This window comes from Salvelinus fontinalis, chromosome 9 (genome assembly GCF_029448725.1).
Source record: "Salvelinus fontinalis isolate EN_2023a chromosome 9, ASM2944872v1, whole genome shotgun sequence".
Taxonomy (NCBI): Eukaryota; Metazoa; Chordata; class Actinopteri; order Salmoniformes; family Salmonidae; genus Salvelinus; species Salvelinus fontinalis.
The window spans coordinates 40,696,997-40,719,043 of NC_074673.1; the positions used below are offsets into that span (position 1 = coordinate 40,696,997).

Genomic DNA, 22,047 nt, shown 5'->3' on the forward strand with positions numbered 1-22,047 from the left:
CTGTGGGCAGTATACGAATTGGAGTGGGTCTAGGGTTTCCGGGATGATGGTGTTCCATCACTCAGACATTTGCAGTACAGGAGCATCGTGGCTAAAACTCAGTGGTGGAAAAAGTACACCATTTTCACAGTAAAAGTTAAGATACCTTAAAAGAAAATGACTCAAGTAAAAGTGAGTCACCCAGTAAAATACTTGAATAAAAGTCTAAAAGTATTTGGTTTTACATGTACTTAAGTATCAAAAGTAAAAGTATAAATAATTTCAAATTCCTTATATTAAACAAACCAGACGACACGATTTTCTTATTTTATTCATTTACAAATAGCTAGGGGCACAGTTCAACACTCAGGGATTGACCAGGGATTTTCCTGTCCTGCTAAGCATTCAAAATGTAACCAGTACTTTTGGGTGCCAGGGAAAATGTAAGAAGTAAAAAGCACATTATTTTCTTTAGGAATGTAGTGGAGGGAAAGTAAAAGTTGTCAAAAATATTAATAGTTAAGTATATATTTACATCAATTGATAGGTAGAGGCTTCAGCGTTCTATCAGTGGCTGGTGGGAGTAGCTATTGGAGGTTGGGCTCATTGTAATGGCTGGAATGGAGTAAATGGAACGGAGTCAAACATGTGGTTTCCACGTTTGATGTTTGATACCGTTCCATTAACCCATTCCAATGAGCCAATCCTCCAACAGCTCCTCCCACCAGCCGCAACTTCCTCATATCTATATCATTCCTGTAAAACAAAAAATTAAGATGTGGCACATTGCGCAAACCCTGTTCCAATGTGAATTTACGCATGTTTATTCTTTTTGGAACAGTAATCGTGACACGTTAAATCCTACTTACATTTTAAAATCTCTTATTCCTCGACAGGGGGACCGAGGTTTTTGGGATCCGCTGTATCTCAGGCTCTGTAGTAGTCACTGACACCTTTATCTGAAACCTTTCTAACAGTACTATCATGTTTGTAGGACTTACAGTTGAAATCGAAATTTACTTTATTTTGGTAGTATACAATATTATTCTTCGTTTAGAAAAAGCCACCAGTTTAAAGCAAAAACAAAAGGATGGTGGTTGGTAGGAGTGTAACGCTAAGGTTGCGTGTTAATCTCATCATGGATAAATGTAGCTTTTTAGCAAGTACTTACAACTTTTTTTGCTAGTTTGCAATACTTACTATGTTAGCTAACCCTTTCCTTAACATAACCCAACTCCTAACAAACCCTAGCCTAGCTAACGTAAGGAATTTGTAACATCATACGAAATGGATGAACATTATTAATACATACAATATGAATTGTAACATACTAAATGGAGTCTCTCTGATTTACATACAGAATACAAAATGTTCTGAGACCACTTTCCAAGAGATGGTATATAGGGCTTGTTTGCATTTAGAGTATATCCTTTGTAGAATTGTCCCGAATCACATCAGTGACTGCTCACCTATGCTCCCATTCATCACCTTATTTATATTCAAAGGCAAGCACATTCAATCTGGATGAAAATGGAAGTTTATTCTTTCGGTAGACAAAATAAACGACAATTCAAAACATATTCCCGCAAACAACTTCAACAAAAGGACAAAATGTGGTGGACGATATAAAAACTGCTGATTTCAGTTGGCGAGCTCTTGAATAAACTTTTTTCCTGCCTACATCAATGTTTGTTGTCATCCAAAAAGTTTATGATTTGCAACTGGGTCTGCTCTCCAAGTCTCAATGTTGTAGGACTGGCTAAAACTGCAGGTCTCAGTTGATAGTGAGGACGTCACTCTGGATTTCGTGGCTCAGTTGGGTCTGTAAGTCACTCAGTTTCTTTTTCAGCACTGCCAGAGCAGACATGACGATGGTCTCAGGTCGCAGTGAGCCACACGTCTCCACATTGTAATAGAACCTGCAAAAGTTTGAGACAACAGAAATTAACCGTGACGTCTTTCTCGATCATTATTCACCCTCTTTGGGTGCTTCTACACCTGCATTGCTTGCTGTTTGGGGTTTTAGGCTGGGTTTCTGTACAGCACTTTGCGATATCAGCTGATATAAATTTGACTTTGTTACAGCAGTATGTGATGACAATCAAAATCTCTATCACATACAGGTATTGTTCTCATAGGAATGGACAGTGGACACTGATGATTAGGGATGGGTATTTGAATTTATTTCACCACCATTCAAATCGTATATTTTTTCAGATATCTGCTCTGTTTCAGCAGAAGGGTGGGGCGAGAGAGGAGCAGGAGCCAGTGTGTGTGACAGTCTGTGTTGGGCACGGAGGGAGAGAAAGTAGCCAAACCGACTCCCGCTAGTTAGACAAGCTTATTGCTGCCATAGGATATCTATCATACCATCTGGTAGTGCATGTTTTGACTTCATCAAATCTTTGTACCTAAAGAAGCTAGCCAGCTACAGTAGCCATCTAAGTTAGCCAGCTAGCTAGTTAAAGTAGCATGGCTAAGTGAGGAAATTTTGCTGTGCTCCCCGTACTGGTCTACAACAACTCCGTTCATATGAAACGGCCTACCTGTTGGTTGAGCATTGTAGCCGCCTACTTCTCATTTAGCCAATTCTATTTTGCATTGATTATTAATCTCCCACTTCGCTTGTTACACATGGAGACCGACTGTAGCGCTGCTTTGATTGACCAAAATGTGTGTAGGCTAGAGGTGACTTTTTCTATGGGGCGCAACATGTGTTGAATGTTATGGTCTATCCTTGTAGGCTATGTAGCAATGTCACATACAGTGCCTTCGTAAAGTATTCAGACCCCCTGACTTTTCCCACATTTTGTTACGTTACAGCCTTATTCTAAAATTGATTACAACTGTTTCCCCCTCAATCTACACACAATACCCCATAATGACAAAACAAAAACAGGTTTTTAGAAATGTTCGCTAATTTATAAAAAATGTCAAACTGAAATATACATTTACGTAAGTATTCAGACCCTTTACTCAGTACATTGTCGAAGCACCGATTGGCAGCGACTACCGCAATGATTCTTCTTGGGTATGACACTACAAGCTTGGCACACCTGTATTTGGGGAGTTTCTCCCATTCTTCTCTACAGACCCTCAAACTCTGTCAGGTTGGATGGGGAGTGTTGCTGCATAGATATTTTCAGGTCTCTCCAGCGATGTTGGATCAGGTTCAAGTCCGGGCTCTGGCTGGGCCACTCAAGGACATTCAGACACTTGTCCCGATTCCACTCCAGTGTTGTCTTGGGTGTGTGCTTAGGGTTGTTGTCCCGTTGGAAGGTGAACTGTTGCCCCAGTCTGAGGACCTGAGCACTCTGGAGCAGTTCATCATGGATCTCTCTGTACTTTACACAGTTCATATTTCCCTCGATCCTGACTAGTCTCCCAGTCCCTGCAGCTGAAAAACATCCCCCTAGCATGATGCTGCCACCACGCTTCACCGTAGGGATGGTGCCAGGTTTCATCGAGACGTGACCCTTGGCATTCAGGCCAAAGAGTTCAATCTTGGTTTCATCAGAACAGAGAATCTGGTTTCTCATGGTCAGAGTCTTTAGGTGACTTTTGGCAAACTCCAAATGGGCTGTCATGTGCCTTTTACTGAGGAGTGGCTTCTGTCTGGCCACTACCATAAATGCTTTAATGGTGGAGTGCTGCAGAGATTGTTGTGCTTCTGGAAGGTTATCCCCATCTCCACAGAGGAACTCTGGAGCGGTGTCAGAGTGACCATCGGGTTCTTGGACACCTCCCTGACCAAGGCCCTTCTTCCCCGATTGCTCAGTTAGGCCAGGCGACCAGCTCTAGGAAGGGTCTTGGTGGTTCCAAACTTCTTCCATTTAAGAATGACAGAGGCCACTGTGTTCATGGGGACCTTCAATGCCGCAGAAATGTTTTGGTACCCTTCCCCAGATCTGTGCATCGACACAATGTGGTCTCAGAGCTCTACAGACAATTCTCTCAACCTCATGGCTTGGTTTTGCTCTGACATGCACTGTCAACTGTGGGACCTTACAGGTGTAGACAGGTGTGTGCCTTCCCAAATCATGTCCAATCAGTTGAATTTATCACATAAATTTGCTAAATTATCTAAAAACCTGTTTTTGCTTTGACATTATGGGGTAGTGTGTGTAGATTGCTTAGGAATATTTTTTTTAAATCCATTTTAGAATAAGGCTGTAACATAACAAAATGTGGAAAAAGTCAAGGTCTGAATACTATACAAAGGCACTGTATATAATTTGATTACATTTTAGAAAAGGCCTTTTTACTGTTAAAATAGGCCTATATTTGTTCTCCTCAAAAATGAATACTCTCCCAAGTAATCGAATACCAACGTCTGTTTGAATAAACGTGCCCATTTCTGCTGATGATGCACACTAAATGCTCCATAACAGCCATGTAATTTACCTCTCAGGTTTCCCATTGGGGTCAAATGGGGCTTGCACCTCATCCTCCTCAATCTCGGAGTATTCACTCTTTGGCCTGAGACAGAGAATAGCAGGGTCAATTCTAATGGATAAACAATAAGTGACACTCTCCCTCACAGAATACTTTGTCTCTCCCTTAATAAAGAACATTACAATATAACACACCATTCCTCTGGCCGTGGGTACACAGTGTGCCTCAGTGCATTGTCTGGGTCATACTCAAAGGATACGCCGGCTGTAGGGTTCCACTTAGCATGTTCCTTGCCAAAGCCCTTCTTGGCATAAGCTCTGAGACGCAGCTCCTGACCCTTTCGAAGCTTCACCAGCAAAATGTCTGACAAGACAAAGGAGGCAGAGTCGAGAGAGAGAAACAGAGGTAATGTGTGTAAGACACCCAATATTTATAATAAAATGCTGTAATAGAAGACCATGGGGAAGAGCAGCTCACCATCCTGTTCAACATAGTCATTGGGATCATTGTCTCGACTCTTGGAGGTCACCTGAAGATCAGATAATATAGAAGTCAACTCAGTTCTGAAGAAAATAGTAAGGGGAGGAAAGTTTACGTTGAATTATGGGTGAATGGAAGCTCACTCACAGGGATGACTCGAGGGTGGTTGGACAGCAGGTCTCGTGAGGTCACATGCCGGGTCTGGTCCTCTGTGCAGCGAACATCCAGCGTCAGTTCAACAGAGCATTCTGGGCAGAAATCGTCACATGTACAGTCCTGCGGTAGAGGGGAAGAGAGGTGCAAAGCATTAGGGGTTTCATCGTCATGTAAGCATGGCTGGCAATGTTACTTTCCGCCATCTTCATCAGGTGTTCAAATGCTTACTCTGGAGTACTGCATCTTGTCCACAACATCATCACTTGTGAGGGGGATAAGACCTGAAAATGTGATCATAGTTATCAGTGCAATATTGGAACACAGGAGGCACTAGAAGGGACAAAAACAAAAGTTGTACAATTCACTACATACCCACTCTGTGAGCAATGAATTCATCGTGGATCACAGAAGAATTTGCATCAATTTGAATCCAATCAATAGCTGAAATGAGACATGAGATTAACACATACATTAACCATTGTGGCGAGGACATGGATTTTACAAACCACTACATATTCATAATATTATTAATAAGAACAAGCACAGGCGATAGAGTATCTTACCTATTGTTGCAACCTCTGACATAAAGACACGTCGGATGGAATTTGCAACCCTGTATAATCAGACAACACATGTGAAAGAACACATTAACATTGTAACTTCAGCCAACAGCAGTCTCATGTAATATTTAAGCTTATGATCTAGCTCGCCCTCCAGGGTGATGAGCAGGCACTATGACCCTGCACTTGTCTCGAAACTCCCAGACCTGCACTGTATATACAAAAGTACGTGGACACCCCTTAAAATGTGTAGATTCTGCTATTTCAGCCACACCCGTTACTGACAATTGTATAAAAATCGAGCACACAGCCATGCAATCTCCATAGACAAACATTTCCAGTAGAACAGCCTTACTGAAGAGCTCAGTGACTTTCAACGTGGCACCATCAAAGGATCCAACAAGTCAGTTCGTCAAATTTCTGCCCTGCTAGAGCTGCCCCAGTCAACTGGAAGTGCTGTTATTGTGAAGTGGAAACGTCTAGGAGCAACAACGGCTCAGCAGCAAAGTGGTAGGCCACAAAAGCTCACAAAATATTTGATTTGACAACGGGACAGCCGGGAGCTGAAGTGCGTAAAGATTGTCTGTCCTCGGTTGCAAAACTGCCTCTGGAAGCAACGTCAGCACAAGAACTGTTCGTCGGGAGCTTCATGAAATGGGTTTCCATAGCCGAGCAACTACACACAAGCCTAAGATCACCATGCGCAATGCCAAGCGTCAGCTGGAGTGGTGTAAAGCTCGCCGCTATTGGACTCTTGTGGGGTTTTTATAAGGTTTTTTGACATGCTTAACTAACTATAAGCTAGTAGGGCTTCTTATGCATTAAAGTTTGAATTGCTGACTCTTGTGAACCTGCATTTTCCATTGTTCTCACTTTTACCAGTGCTCAGGGCCTAACCATGAACAAGCAGTCTGAAATGTGTGTGTGTATGAAATATGTGTGTGTGTGCAACAAATGTATCAGTAGTGTGGGCGCTGTACTGTGTGGCCGGGACCGTGCTAATCTTAGAGACACACAGGAGGGGGGTGAATCAGGAGACTGCTGACCAGACAATAACAGATAAACGATACACACGAAAAACATATGTGAGGTTCTGAGTCATGCACTATAACCCAATACTATAAACGTGATCAGCAACTATATTATATGTGATTGAATACTATAACAAATGTGATTTGATATTGACAAACTGTTTGGGCGCCTGGATGTCTGTGTGTGTGTGCTGGAAGTAACGGTTAGCTCAGATAAGGAGCTGGGAAGCTGTGGTTAGCCTTGAGCGCGAACAGTGGACAATGTATACAGGTGCAGATATCTCAGACAATGTTATAAAACTGTCTGACCCCAGTCTTTGGGGTGAAGGAGCGTAATCTACACAGCAACAGCGTCGGGACATCACATGCGCTAAGGGGCCAGGACTGGCTTAAGGCGCCAACATCAACGATAGGCTGGGTGAGTCTAAACCACGCCCAGTCTCTACTCTGACAGGCCGGCTCGGAAGCGGGAACTATCTCTGTCACGAGTATAAAATACTATCTTTGTCAGAAACAAATCAGTTGTTCCTTGTCCCACCCTGCGGGGTGGTGCAGTGACCCCGTATATACGAAAAATGTATTTGCCATTTATTAACTTTTGAATTAAACAATTATTTTAACCAAGTTCAGGTGTACTATTGTTCCTATCTCAGTTGAACTTTCGCAACCCTAACACTCTGGACCAGTGGAAACGCGTTCTCTGGAGTGATGAATCACACTTCACCATCTGGCAGTCAGACGGACGAATCTGGGTTTGGCGGATGCCAGGAGAATGCTACCTGCCCAGATGCATAGTCCCAGCTGTAAAGTTTGGTGGAGGCGGTATAATGATCTGGGGCTGTTTAACATGGTTTGGACTAAGCCCCTTAGTTCCAGTGAATGGAAATGTTAACGCTACAATATACAATGACATTCTAGACATTTCTGTGCTTCAATTTTGTGGCAACAGCTTGGGGGAAAAGCCTTTTCCTGTTTCAGCATGACAATCCCCCTGTGCACAAAGCGATGTCCATACAGAAATAGCTTGTCGAGATTGGTGTGATAGAACTTGACTGGCCTGCGCAGAGCCCTGAACTCAAGCCCATTGAACACTTTTGGGATGAATTGGAACACCAGCTGTGAGCCAGGCCTAATCGCCAAACATCAGTGCCTGACCTCACTAATGCTATTGTGGCTAAATGGAAGCAAGTCCCCGCAATGATGTTCCAACATCTAGTAGAAAGCCTTCCCAATAGAGTGGAGGCTGTTAAAGCAGCAAAAGGAGGACCAACTCCATATTAATATCCATGATTTTGGAATGAGATGTTCGACGAGCAGGTGTCCACATACTTTTGGTAATTCAGTGTATGTTGGAACATACATCGGTTACATCGTGGGAGGCAACCCGTCTCTCGGCTGTTCCCTCCCAGCAAGCCAACTAGTGACCTAACGCGTTAGTTATGTAACTTTACACATGATTAGGTCTAACATTCCATTGCTGCGTCATCATTGACCTGCATACAGAAATATTAAAACATGGACATATGTCATGCTGTAGTTATTTCAATTATGTATCAGCGGGCGCCAGCTATTCATTGCACTAGTTACGCTCTCACAAGCTACGTAACGAGCTCGTTCACTAGTAAGCTAACGTTTGGATAATTCATTTAAATGGTTACTCACGACAGATCGGTGTTCTCTATGACAAATTTAACATTCTCATCCGTCAATTCTGTGATTTTCACGATTGGCTGGTTAGCATACGGCATTGTTAACGTATGAGAAAAGCACAAATAGAAGTTCTGTATCGATCCGTCTAAAAAACAACACCAACCCCGCGCACGTCGCGAAGGCCTCAATCGACGACTACTACTCATTGGCCAAAATAAAATAAAATATGTGATTGGTTACCAAGTCGTGGTGGGCGTGTTTAACATCCGGGTCACACCTTTCACCCGTGACGTCGAGAAAGATGTTTCAAAATAAAAGTTTAGTGCGCCTAGGTGAAATACTTATGACGCGTTCCAGACAACTGAGAACTCATGAAAAAAAAACTAACTCTGACTTGGAAAAATCTACTTGAACGTTCATCCAACTCGGAATTCCAAGTTGGAAACTGGCACCTTTCCAGAACTCCCGACTTTCGCTGATGTCATGACCCCATTGTTTTCCTGAGTTCCCAGTTGTCTTGAAAGTACCAACAGCATAGTATGGAAGTGTTGTTCATCCCAAGGACCCCCTTATCCTAAATCAATAACTGAAAAAAATAAACAAGATTGTTTTGTTGTAACTGATCTGTAATTTATTTAGGAACTCTCAATGGAGCCTAACAAAAACATTTAAAATACAATCATATTTTTGCATCCTTTATACAAAAGGAAAATGGATAGGAAGTAGATGTGAGGGAAAACCGTTTCAAACTGGATGAAAGTGAAACCTCATACCAGACCTAAGGCACAATTATATTTGTATAGTGGATAAAGGCGACTAAGCAATAAAACAAACCAACACGATAGGGCATTACAGATAAGAGAAGAAATGTCTGAGCTGTGAGCACAGAAGCTGATCTTCAATGCCTCACACACAAACCACTGACTGGCAGAGATCAGAGGGGAAGGGAAGGGGATGGTGGAACAGAAATAGACATCTTTTTTCATCGTCTTTGGTTAATCCCTGTTAGATTCTTCAGCTGAAAAAAATAAATACATCTCCAGTCACTACTAAACACACATAATACAATTGGTATTAAATTAAACAAATACAGTGCATGACATTAAAACAATCTAGGATTCTGAAAAAAAGTAATCCAAGGTTCCAAGCAATGCTGCTGTATATGTTTAAGACACATATTCTGCACGGATACAACAGATCTTCACAATGCCCGGATAAGTGTTTAAAATGTCAATTCGTAACAATAATCCTTTGTTTTGTGCATTTTATCTCTCTAGCACCCTCACCGTAACAGCAGCTCCCATAAGCCCCTGCGCCACTGCTTCTCCTGTAGATGCCACCTACAGGACACAAAAGCAAAATAGGTGTCAATTACACATATTGAGTTCCCTTAATATAGATTGCATACTAGTGAGTTCTTTCTAATGGATTTATATTTTATCACTAGTGATCTGTTACCTAATTAAAGGGACTATGCACAGACTAAGGAAATGGTACCTGTTTGGCCGCGCCAGCCATGTTGACAATATCCTGGATTCGGTTTTCAAGGAAGTTCCAGGTGTCCTGGAAGTCTTCTGAGGAGTCCTGTATCATCACCAGCTCAGTGGTGTTATAGATCCCTGTCAGTGCGGCCCGTTTCGTATACCAGTTCAACTGATATAGGAAAAATGTGAAAACTGAATAACAAAGATTTTGATACATAGACATACTATTAAAGTGGTTGTTGAAAGACAAAAACTTAATAAAAGGAAACATTTGGATTGGGCTGATTTATAAACAATTGACAAATAATGTCAGTTGTACCCACATGTACAATTAATGAGAGGAGAGGGCATAAAAAAATGGAGATTAATAGGGTAGACAGAGTTAAAAGTGAGAAGGACAATGAGAGTGCAGTGTGAGGAGAGGTGGTGAGTAGTAACCTTCGCAGAGGCTGGTCGGATAGTATGAGGTGCCTGATGAAAGGGGGTGAGGAAGACATGGGGAGAGGGGTACTTAGGCTGAGAAGGTCGACTCACATCTGTGGAACGGTCTCCAGCATAGTACCAGATATCATCCACCAGGGTGGAGAGGTGCTTCAGACTGTCTGGGATGTTGTGTGGGAGGAGCAGGATACTCATAGCCTGGAGAGAGGAGAAAGAAAGATATACTTTAATCAGCAGAAAAAAACAGATGCCTGTTACTGAGTGTAATAATTTGGGGGAGACTAATGTTGATGGCAAAGTGATACATTTGATCAAGTAAGCTATATGTCACATCTATGCACAGATGTAATAAATGGTTGCCTCTACTAGTGTATCAAGACGATGTTACAAGATTAAGCTACCTTATACCAATCAGTAGCTTAAACTGGTTTAAGGTGAAGAGATTAACTGTCACATGTCTAGTTGATGTCTAAAGTCTAATTGTTATATTGTGTTGTGTGCAAGATACCTGTGGCCAATTATCGATGTATGGCATCAACATCCTCAATCTAGTCTCCACAGCATCTCTAAGAAACTCAGCATTTTTCTTTGGTCTGCAAGAAATTACGTGGTTAACACATGCACACACACCATTAACAATCACATTCATGTTTAAATCCTAACTGCGCAGTAGAAGTGCACTATTCTTGCACCTGCTAAATTGAGAGTGTGAGGGAGCTTACTCAGCCTGACCAAGTTGGACCTGGTTGTGCTGCTCTGCCATTTGCTCTGTTAGCTGGGCATTGCACTGAGCAATGAAGTGCAAAACCAGGTCCCCTGCTCCATTCTGGAACATTCCACTGGAGGCTGCTGAGAGGCCCAGTGTCTGCTCCGAGGAAAACAGTAACAGGAAAGAAACAATTACATTTAGTCACATAGATAAATCTCTCCATCCACACAACTACAGTAAATCCAACTTCCCTCCACTCACTTACCTCAGCCCCTGCTGAAATGGCCTCAAGGGTCCAACCATGTAGTTGGACAAAGTCCAGTGCAGCGTTAAGGATGTGTGCTTGCAGTTGCTCCTCTGTTTCATACTCTTCTCCTTGTTCTCCACTCTGGTCTGCATAACTGCAGTGACAATAGAGAGCACACAGCATAGACCATTGACATGCACACGTCATAAGTAACTTAAGTACAAAATGTCACAAATGTTGTTTCAGAGGCATATACCACAACATGGTATTGTAATGTTATTATGCATTGGTTAAATGGGTGTCTGTTCAGTTTGGTGGAACCTAACCTAGTGTTGGGCTGGGGAGCCTCCTTTGCAGCAGCTTCAGATGCAGCAGCCTCGGGTGCAGGCGCTTCATGCATATATGTGGCGGTAATGTTTTTAGATGGGGGGGCTCGGTAATGCTCGTGGTAGGTTGTAGTTGAAGATGCAGCAGAGGATGGGGGGACAGGGATGGACTTGTCCTTGTCCTCCTGAAGACGAAGTGCAGCACAGTGGAAGCCTCGTCTCAGGCCATTGCATTGGGGACTGGATGTTTTTGGAACTACCACTACAAGAAATAAATCAGAAAAGTATGCTCTAATGATGTCCATACTGACACGATGCATCCTGTATTCTGACTAAGCACACGTATGAACTAAGTTGCCTAATATTGGCAAATAATTAAAACTCCTTAAATTGTGACCGGTGGGTAATTTCAGTGTAGGAGTCCCTATGTGAGCAGTTTGTGAAAATACTTGGATAATGTAACCCCCGTCACAACTTACGGGGTTAGCCTAATTAGCTAACTATGTTTATTGGATCGAAGAGCTCAATACTTGCAGTTTTGATAACTACATGTGTTTTCTTGCGTTGAGATTTAGATTGCAATGAGTAGCCAACATTATATTACCAGATTCTGTCCTTCATGATCACCTTCTGCTTAAAGTGACATTGGTTGACTAGCTAGTTCCCAAGTTCTCACGCGATTTAGACCTAAATCAATGTACACGATTACCAAAGTCAAGTCCCAGAGCTACTGGCTAATGCCTACAGACAAAGACCAACTAGCAAGTCTTGGCTCACCGCTGCCAAAACCCCGCAGGGCCCTTCCAACTCGTAGTCCTCGTAGCAGCGCCGCCATATCCAGCTGCTAACAGATATTTAGATATCAGACGCATCATTTTTACGCGACTCACTTAAGCAGCACGTAATAAACGTCATTGCTTTGACCGGAGAGGTAAGTTAGCAGGTCAGCTAACATTGACCGAAAACCTTTTTGCCTTATTTCACGTTCAGAAAGTCTCAAAGTCAAAGCGGAACTACCACACACACGTTTTGTGAATCTGCAGTGAATTTGCATAGCGAAAACATACATTTTGATGTGAACGTTTTGTTAGCTGTTCGTTAAACAACGTTAGCTTACTAGCTAATTTAGCTGGTTGGTAACTTGTCACAAAGAGAAAAGCACATTTGAACGTCTTTAACTAAAAGAGTTAAGACCAAGATAATGTATTAAACGTGATGTGCTAAAATGGACTTGATGATGTCTGTATGTCTGGCAGTAAATTTGCCATAAACGTTAGGTTTCTAGTCAGTTCGAGAATATTCCATATTACGTGTGTTCTAGTTACACTTGATAGCCTGGATATCAGTCTCTTTAGCTAATCTACTCCCTATACTCCATGTCATGTGCCAAAGTGACTGGCCTTTCTGCCAGTTGCAGACTGTGCCGTTTAAGATTAGAGAAGGAAGAAAATTATATTTAAGGCTCCACATGTTGTCATAGAAAATATGAATGTTATTTCCAACAACCCTTTAAGCAACTCTGCCGTAAATCCAGCGCATATTGAAAGTTGAAATTGCTGAAAGGCCAGTCTTTTTGGCAATGACAAGGAGTGGAATGTTAGCTATAGAAACTGCTACTCATGTCGTGTTCAAAACAACTCGAAAATTTGTTTTGAATGGTCATCCAACTCGAAATTACAAGTCGGAAACTGGCATCTTTTTAGAACCCCACTTTCTGATCTGAAGATCACTGACGTCATGATTTGACCTAGTTTTTTCCCGAGTTCACAGTTGTCTTGAAAGCACGGTCAGACTACCTACATGGTGCTTTCAAGACAACTGGGAACACGGAAAAAGGAGGATTAAATGTCAGGAATTGTGAAAAACTGAGTTGAAATGTATTTGGCTCAGGTGTATGTAAACTTCCAACCTCAACTGTACGTGTGTTCATGAGGTTGGACTCTGAAATGCTGACACTAATGTAAGGTGATCTGATTTTCTAGCTTGGTGGGAAAAAAACAATGACATGGAACTATATTTACAAATGTATTTTCACTATAGTCCTTTTATTAATTATAACACAGCAATTGATTACCCCTCCACAGTTTTGTTAATATTGGCCTATCTCGTATATTTTTTAATCACCCAAGTTTGGTAGCCTATGCTGTTGGGTACAGATAGATATAATTTGTACATGCAAATCTGAATGGATACAGCGATTGATAATCAACCGCAATTGAAACTTTTTCTTACTGAGGGCTGGTCACCTTACACTAACCCTAATCCTTATGTCTGTGTAACTGGTGCTGGCAGTAACCAATTCAGAACAATTTTGATACCCCAATAGAAGTCAGTAAAGCATTATGTATGGAACAAGGTCACTTTCACTTCTGTTTCTCAATCTTGAATCTACGACTGATGAGACCGCTGCTATCAGGTACCGATAATCTATTGGGTGGTTGAGTTTACTCCTCTGTCCCCAACACTTGGTGTCTTATCAGCATAACAGATACAGTGCATTCGGGAAGTATTCTGACCCCTTGACTTTTCCACATTTTGTTACGTTAGCTTTATTCTAAAATGGATTACATTTTATGTTTTCCTCATCAATCTACACACAATACCCCATAATGACAAAGCGAAAACAGGTTTTTAGAATACCTTATCTACATAAGTATTCAGACCCTTTGCTATGAGACTCAAAATTGAGCTCCGGTGCATACGGTATCTATTGATCATCCTTGAGAGGTTTCTACACCTGTGATAAATTCCACTGATTGGACATGGTTTGGAAAGGCACACACCTGTCTATACAAGGTCCCACAGTTGACAGTGCATGTCAGAGAAAACACCAAGCCATGAGGTCAAAGTAAATGTCCATAGAGCTCCGAGACAGGATTGTGTAGATGTACAGATCTGGGGAAGGGTAGCAAAAAAATTCTGCAGTCTTAACTTCTACTTGGTCACAATCCCGGATCCGGGAGCATCCTCATCAGTAAAAAAAGCTGACTAGCATAGCGCCACAAGTAAATACTAGCATATAAATATCATGAAATCACAAGTCCAAGACACCAAATGAAAGATACACATCTTGTGAATCCAGCCATCATTTCCAATTTTTAAAATGTTTTACAGCGAAAACACTATTTCTATTAGCTAACCACGATAGCAAAAGACTCAACCGCATATTTTCACAATTTTTTTACCGCATAGGTAGCTATCACAAATTCGACCAAATAAAGATATAATTAGTCACTAACCAAGAAACAACTTCATCAGATGACAGTCTTATAACATGTTATACAATAAATCTATGTTTTGTTCGAAAAATGTGCATATTTCAGGTATAAATCATAGTTTTACATTGCAGCTACAATCACAAATATCACCAAAGCAGCTAGAATAACTACAGAGAGCAACGTGAAATACCTAAATACTCATCATAATACATTTATGAAAAATACATGGTGTACAGCAAATGAAAGATAAACATCTTGTGAATCCAGCCAATATTTCAGATTTATTAAGTGTTTTACAGCAAAAACACAATATAGCATTATATTAGCTTACTATAATAGCCAACCACACAACCGCATTCATTCACCGCAAAGGTAGCGATAGCGAAAAAAACAGCAAAAGATATACATTTATTCACTAACCTTGACAAACTTCATCAGATGACAGTCCTATAACATCATATTACACAATACATATATGTTTTGTTTGAAAATGTGCATATTTAGCGGTACAAATCGTGGTTTTACAATGTGAATACGTAGTCAAAATGCACAAAATTGTCCGGAGAAATCTTGGAGAGTCACCTAATCTAATCAAATAACTCATCATAAACTTTACTAAAAAATACATGTTGTACAGCAAATGAAAGATACACTAGTTCTTAATGCAACCGCTGTGTTAGATTTTTAAAACTAACTTTAGTACGACATACAGCTTACGTTATAGCGAGACATCGCCCAAAATCAGGGCGGAAAATATGACTAAACATTTTCAACAGAAATACGAAATAACATCATAAATGGTTCCTACTTTTGATGAGCTTCCATCAGAATGTTGTCCTTTGTCCAGAATAATCGTTGTTTGGTTGTAGAATGTCCTCTTCTCCTGTCGAATTAGCAACCAAAGCTAGCCATGTGGCGCAAACGTGCCCAACTTCACATAACGCAAAGAAAAGAAAATGCCGAAAATCGCAATAAACGTTCAATAAACTGATATAACTCGGTTTAAAATAACTACCTTATGATGTTTTTAACACATATCAAATAAAATCAGAGCCGGAGATATCTAACGTCTATACCGAAAAGCTTTTCAGAACGCAATCTGGGGTCCCTTCTCGCGCCTTCCAAGACAATGAAAATTCTGGTCACATCATTCCAAAAGCTCTTGTTCGGCCTCAGATCAAGCTAGACACCCCATTCCACCTCTCACTGTCTGTTGACATCTAGTGGAAGGCGTATGCAGTGCATGTAGATCCATAGATTTCAGGCAAATTAATAGGAAGGCCCTGGAACAGAGCCTCGATTTCAGATTTTTCACTTCCTGATAGGAAGTTTGCGGCAAAATTAGTTCTGTTTTACTCACAGATATAATTCAAACGGTTTTAGAAACTAGAGAGTGTTTTCTATCCAATAGTAATAATAATATGCATATTGTACGAGCAAGAATTGAGTACGAGGCAGTTTAATTTGGGAACGATTTTTTACAAAGTGAAAATAGCACCCCCCTATTGACAAAAGGTTTTAATGTCCCCAAGAACAGAGTGGCCTCCATCGTTCTTAAATGGAAGAAGTTTGGAAACACCAAGACTCTTCCTAGAGCTGGCCACCCGGCCAAACTGAGCAATCGGGGGGGAAAGGGCTTTGGCCAGGGAGGTGACCAAGAACCCGATGTTCACTCTGACAGAGCTCCAGAGTTCCTCTGTGGAGATGGGAGAACCTTCCAGAAGGTGAACCATCTCTGCAGCACTCCACCAATTAGGCCTTTATGGTAGAGTGGCCAGACAGAAGCCACTTCTCAGTAAAATGACAGCCCGCTTGGAGTTTGCCAAAATGCACCTAAAGGACTCTGACCATGAGAAACAAGATTCTCTGGTCTGTAGAAACCAATAATTAACTCTTTGGCCTGAATGCCAAGCGTCACATCTGGAGGAAACCTGACACCGTCCTTACAATGAAGAATGGTGGTGGCAGCATCATGCTGGGGGGATGTTTTTCAGGGGCAGAGACTGGGAGACTAGTCAGGATCGAGGGAAATATGAACTGTGCAAAGTACAGAGAGATCCATGATGAACTGCTCCAGAGTGCTCAGGTCCTCAGACTGGGGCGACGGTTCACCTTCCAACAAGACAACGACCCTAAGCACACAGCCAAGACAACGCAGGAGTGGCTTCGGTACAAGTGTCTGAATGTCCTTGAGTGGCCCAGCCGGAGCCCGGACTTGAACCCGATAGAATATCTCTGGAGAGACCTGAAAATATCTATGCAGCAACACTCCCCATCCAACCTGACAGAAACTCCCCAAATACAGGTGTGCCAAGCTTGTAGCGTCATACCCAAGAAAACTCAAGGCTGTAATCGCTGCCAAAGGTGCTTCAACAAAGCACAGAGTAAAGAGTCTGAATATTTACTGAAATGTGATATTTCAGTATCAAATGTTTTATAATTTGCAAACATTTCTAAAAACCTGTTTTTGTTTTGTCATTATGGGGTTTTGTGTGTAGATTGATGAGGAAAACATTACATTTAATCCATTTTAGAATAAGGCTGTAACGTAACAAAATGTGGAAAAAGTCAAGGGGTCTGAATACTTTCTGAAGGCACTGTATGTTCTGTCCGCTCTGGTATCTCAATTTTGGGAGGAGTCAGAGGGCAGTGTCCACAGTCTGTGGTGGTTTCTTTGGATTGATTTAACTTAAAATGCTAGTAAGCGTGTTAATGTATTGACTGTTGTTCTGTTTGCAGGAGACCATGGCAGACCTTGGTGTAAAAGCAGGGGAGAAGGTGCTGTTGGTGTGGAGCCAACCCTCATCCCCAACAACCCTGAAGGAGCTGGCAGAGAGTCTAGGGTCCATGGTTGGCTCTGAGGGCCGAGTGTCACTGGAGAATATGGAGAGACTACTAATGTGTGAGTGACCCTTCCCTAAAGTTCTGTTTCAACAGTTGGCCAATGCTATATCAAAACTCTTGCATTTATAGGTCTGATATTCTATGCGCTTGTTAAAAGGCATTGTATTGTAAAATTGTACTTGCTACTCTAACGATAAGGTGAGCCTCCAAAATACCTGCCAATCCTTTCCTTTCCTCAGCTTCACATGCAGCATCAACTTATAACTGGGTCCTCTCAAGTCTACTCCCTGACAGCTCTTCCATTCACACCTCAGAGATGCTAGCAGAGATGGCCAGAGTGATAAAACCTGGTGGGAAACTAGTGCTAGAGGAACCTGTTACAGGTAAGAGGGGTGAAGAGAGCAAAGTCTCCATGGTCATTATTGAGGACACATAGTAAATGACTCTGACTCTTGACACCTGTCCTTTTTCTCAGGAACTAATGACCAACAAGTGAGGACTGCTGAAAAACTTATGTCAGCCTTGAAGTTGTCTGGACTGGTGTCTGTCACTGAGGTGAGTTAACCAGCACTGGAATGGTAAATATACACTCCTCCAGGCTCTGTATATGCTGACACATTTTTGTTTACCAACATTGGCAGATCAGTAAAGGACCCCTGACCCCAAAAGCTTTGTCTGCCCTGAGAACATCTACAGGCTTCCAGGGGAACACTCTCTCCAGGGTGCGCATGTCTGCTTCTAAACCCAACTTTGAGGTGGGCTCCTCTAGCCAGCTGAAGCTTTCCTTTGGGAAAAAGACACCAAAACCAGGTATGTGGGGTTCTCCTTCCTTCTGTTACCATTTCAAATGTTTCCTCTTGCTTCTGGCCTTTACAAATGTATTCCTTTTCTTGTTGCAGAAGACAAACCAGCTCTTGACCCCAATGTTGAAAAGGCATGGACCCTGTCAGCCAATGACATGGATGACGATGATGTGGTGTGTGTTTGTTTGTATTTGTGTGTAGATCTATATGATTTAATGCATTCGATGATGGTCTAAATATGCCTTTCCGCTGTCTCTTCAGGACCTGGTAGACTCCGATGCTCTCCTGGATGCAGATGATCTAAAGAAGCCAGATGCAGCCTCCCTCAAGGCGCCCTCCTGTGGTGACGGAACAACCAAGAAAAAGAAAGCTTGCAAGAACTGGTGAGAAACACCCCTCACCCTTTCTTTGGTTACAGAAAAGAGGGCTCATCCATACACCAACAAGATCGCTGGAGTCATAACCAAGAAACTTGAGTGATGAAGTTCAATTGATTATTGAATATCCCTTATGCAAATATGGAGATAAACACACATAGTTGCCTTGTATCATAATTTATCTTGTAATTTGTCATTACTCCTATGTAGCTCTTGTGGTCTTGCTGAGGAGTTGGAACAGGAAAGCAAGGGTGTCCAGACGATCAACCAGCCCAAGTCAGCGTGTGGAAGTGTGAGTGTCACTCTTTTCCCATATGCAACCATCATACTTTAGCTTTCTATCTATCTGTGTCGGCACATGTATCTTTGTGAAGCCAGTTTGTAGTTGTTGACCTGACCTTTTGATCTGTATTTCAGTGTTACCTGGGTGATGCCTTCCGATGTGCCAGCTGTCCGTATCTTGGGATGCCTGCCTTTAAACCTGGGGAGAAGGTTGTCCTGGCCAACATGGGGCTAAATGATGCCTAGGAACACATATTTATGTAGTGTCACATTATTTACATTCCTTACACACTGCTAACCTACCACCCCCTGGAGCAATGTTCCCTCTTTTTTTCAGCACTGGGCAAATTTCAGGTCTGCTGTGCACATACTTGAATATTGTGAAAACTCACATTTACTGTGAACACTGAGGCTGTACCCACTTTAAGTTAGTTTTAACAGTGGTCAAGTATGCTACTGTTGCTATTTGATCATAATGTAGGCCGATCAGTGTGGCCTACCATCAAAAACAATGGATAAAATGCATCCCGTAACATCTTAACATGGAAATAGAACAGCTATCATTCAGCCTACAGTAGCAGCTAATGTGTGGTGTTCAATGTAGGCCTACATTCCATAAGACTTTAGAAAAAAACATGCAGGGCTTGACATTAACCTGTTTATCCACTTGTCCTTCAGACAAGGTGACCAAATAAATATTGTTTGATGCAAGAAACTACTTTATAAAATGCATTATTATTCCCATACCATTATTAGACAGACAAATTATGCTACCCTCTATATATTGGCTACTTAAGTTAACTCACTAGCAAAGTATATTAACAAAATGTGCACACATGGCTACATGCGGCTCTTGCTTTGATCTCAACACAAGCGCAACGACCACTCATGCTGTAAACACAGTCCAGTTCAAAGTAAATGTCAATGTTTTATTTGCAAATAGGCCTACTGCAGCTCTGATTATGCCACACTGGTCTGTGTAGACTGCAGAGTATGGGCTGAGTCATGCAGTGTCAATGCAATAGAATCTTACTCTGATGCGTTCTGCCTACAACAACATCTCTTGCATAGTTTGTTTTGTTTCGGTATGTTGCATTGAAAGTGGCTAATATTGTGTTGATTCGATCACAATTGTCAGAGTAAAGGGAAACACTGATAGTGTTAACAGGGAAAACTCTAGAAAGTTGAGTGAAGTTCAATCCCATGCTTCTTTCTCTCCTTGGGCTGATATTTATTTTGCTCTGCAGTCTCGGGGCTATTGCACACCCGCTTGCAGCTTAGAGGGAACAATGCCCTGCGGTGCTTGTTCAATGCCAGGTTCTCAATGAGATGAGAATGGTTCTACATCTCATTTATGTGAGAGCAAAAAAACAGATTTAGTTTAAGAAAATGAAGACCTAATGCACTGAATTGCAGTCAGAAATGTGTTATTGCTAGTTGTATACAGTTGTAATACATGTATTAGGAGTATAATTTAAAGTATCCAAACATGACTGAATACATAATCATTGCATCAATCCAGGCTACAGGCTTTGACCATGTGAAAACTACAGTATGCTACTGGATACAGTGAAGATTTCACAGAGCAGTCACCATATTTCAAGTACAACTGGAACATACAGGTGTCGATTTGTCAGTTCAATGAATCGTGTGTATATTACTATCTTAACAGTCAATAAAAATCTGTTAATCATAGCCACAAGTTCATTTTTTTCAGGATATCCCATTTAATTATTACTCGTTTACAGATCAGATTGTTTTAGATCCAATCACAAACCATTTCCTCACGCTCAATCACTTTCACACTCAGAAGCACAATAATACAAATTGAGGGCAACAGCAATACAGTATAAAATGACTAAAAACAGTTAAACAAACGTACAGTCAATAACAAAATAAAAAATAGGATTCCATATGTATTTCATAGTTTTGATGTCTTCACTGTTATTTTTACTATTTTCTACATTGTAGACTAAAGAAAAACCCTGGAATGAGTAGGTGTGGTCAAACTTTTGACTGGTACTGTAAATACATATACACTTTCATAGATAGAGATTAAAAAAAGCTCAACATCTAGATGAGCATAATTCAAGTACAATTGTTCCAAGCTTGTTTGGCTGGTAGCTTAGATTCTTTAGCTTGGTTTCCATCCAATTTGGTGACAGATTTGAATATTCTAAAATCTTTAAAGACAATATGCCATTTCAGAGTTTCCTTTAAGAAAATTTGGCATCCATACGCATTGATCCAACCTGGCATAGCCTGCACCATCAATAAATGAGGTGTCCTTAAAAACAGCCTATAACAAATTACAAAAACACTATTACTTGTGTTTTGATGTATAGCGTATGCATACATTTCTAGCCAATTTAAAAAAAAATTGGGGGGGGGGCGTAGATAACTTACCTAAAACAATAATTGTGCACCTCACGGTTCAGCTGTCATTGAACACTAAATGTATCAGGGGGATCAGTTGGAGTACCAGGGTGCACTGCCTTCATATCATAGGCCTGCAGTAGCTAAAGCTTAATAATAATAGTCACACCATACCAAACCTTCACAAACATTAAAAAACTTTATTAGGGTAATATCAAGTCAAACCATTGTTTATAGAGAAAGAATGAGCAGAAGAGCAAATGTAAACCAGGGGGAAAAAACACTTTTGGATATCAGAGCGGTGGTAACTCACCAGCATAACGACCAGAATTACGACTTTCCCAAATTGGATCCTTTGTTTGTAACCCCCAGGGCAATTGAACTTACCCAGAGGCTGCTCCAAGACGCTACCGGCGGAAAAGAGGTATTCTGAGTGGACTTCTAGTCAGTATTGAAAAAGTACCTCGTCATACTTGAGTAAATGTAAGGATATGTTAATAGAAAATGACTCAAGTGAAAGTCGTCCAGTAAAATACTACTTGAGTAAAAGTATTTATTTTAAATATACTAAAGTATGAAAAGTAAATGTACTTACTAAAGGATCAAAAGTAAAAGTATAAATCATTTCAAATTCCTTATATTATGTAAACCAGGTGGCACCATATTATTTTTATTTGTGGATTGCCAGG

The 22,047-nt window shown here is 41.3% G+C and overlaps 2 protein-coding genes and 1 pseudogene across 3 annotated transcripts; 1 reads left to right on the forward strand and 2 right to left on the reverse strand.

The window, feature by feature from the left end:
• Positions 1–1,498: 1,498 nt before the first annotated feature.
• Positions 1,499–9,101, reverse strand: LOC129861830 (DNA-directed RNA polymerase II subunit RPB3-like; annotated as a pseudogene).
• LOC129862595 (ubiquinone biosynthesis protein COQ9-B, mitochondrial-like) lies at positions 8,860–12,326 on the reverse strand. The gene is made up of 9 exons (XM_055934395.1): positions 12,236–12,326; positions 11,459–11,720; positions 11,151–11,286; positions 10,899–11,041; positions 10,685–10,769; positions 10,270–10,374; positions 9,749–9,904; positions 9,538–9,591; positions 8,860–9,269 (listed from the first exon to the last, which is right to left on the reverse strand). Exons 1-9 carry the CDS (start codon positions 12,291–12,293, stop codon positions 9,234–9,236), a joined length of 1,035 nt encoding a protein of 344 aa, XP_055790370.1. The 5' UTR covers positions 12,294–12,326; the 3' UTR covers positions 8,860–9,233.
• Positions 12,300–20,677, forward strand: LOC129862596 (anamorsin-B). Of its 2 annotated transcripts, none has more exons than XM_055934396.1 (9): positions 12,300–12,389; positions 17,416–17,578; positions 17,760–17,903; positions 17,996–18,075; positions 18,162–18,330; positions 18,420–18,496; positions 18,585–18,706; positions 18,911–18,992; positions 19,118–20,677. In XM_055934396.1, the coding sequence occupies exons 2-9, from the start codon at positions 17,422–17,424 to the stop codon at positions 19,226–19,228; spliced, it is 942 nt and encodes a 313-aa protein (XP_055790371.1). In that variant the 5' UTR covers positions 12,300–12,389; positions 17,416–17,421; the 3' UTR covers positions 19,229–20,677. The 2 variants fall into 2 exon arrangements, with proteins under 2 accessions (XP_055790371.1, XP_055790373.1); XM_055934398.1 differs by having other exon boundaries at positions 12,363–12,401.
• The last annotated feature ends 1,370 nt before the right edge of the window (positions 20,678–22,047 follow it).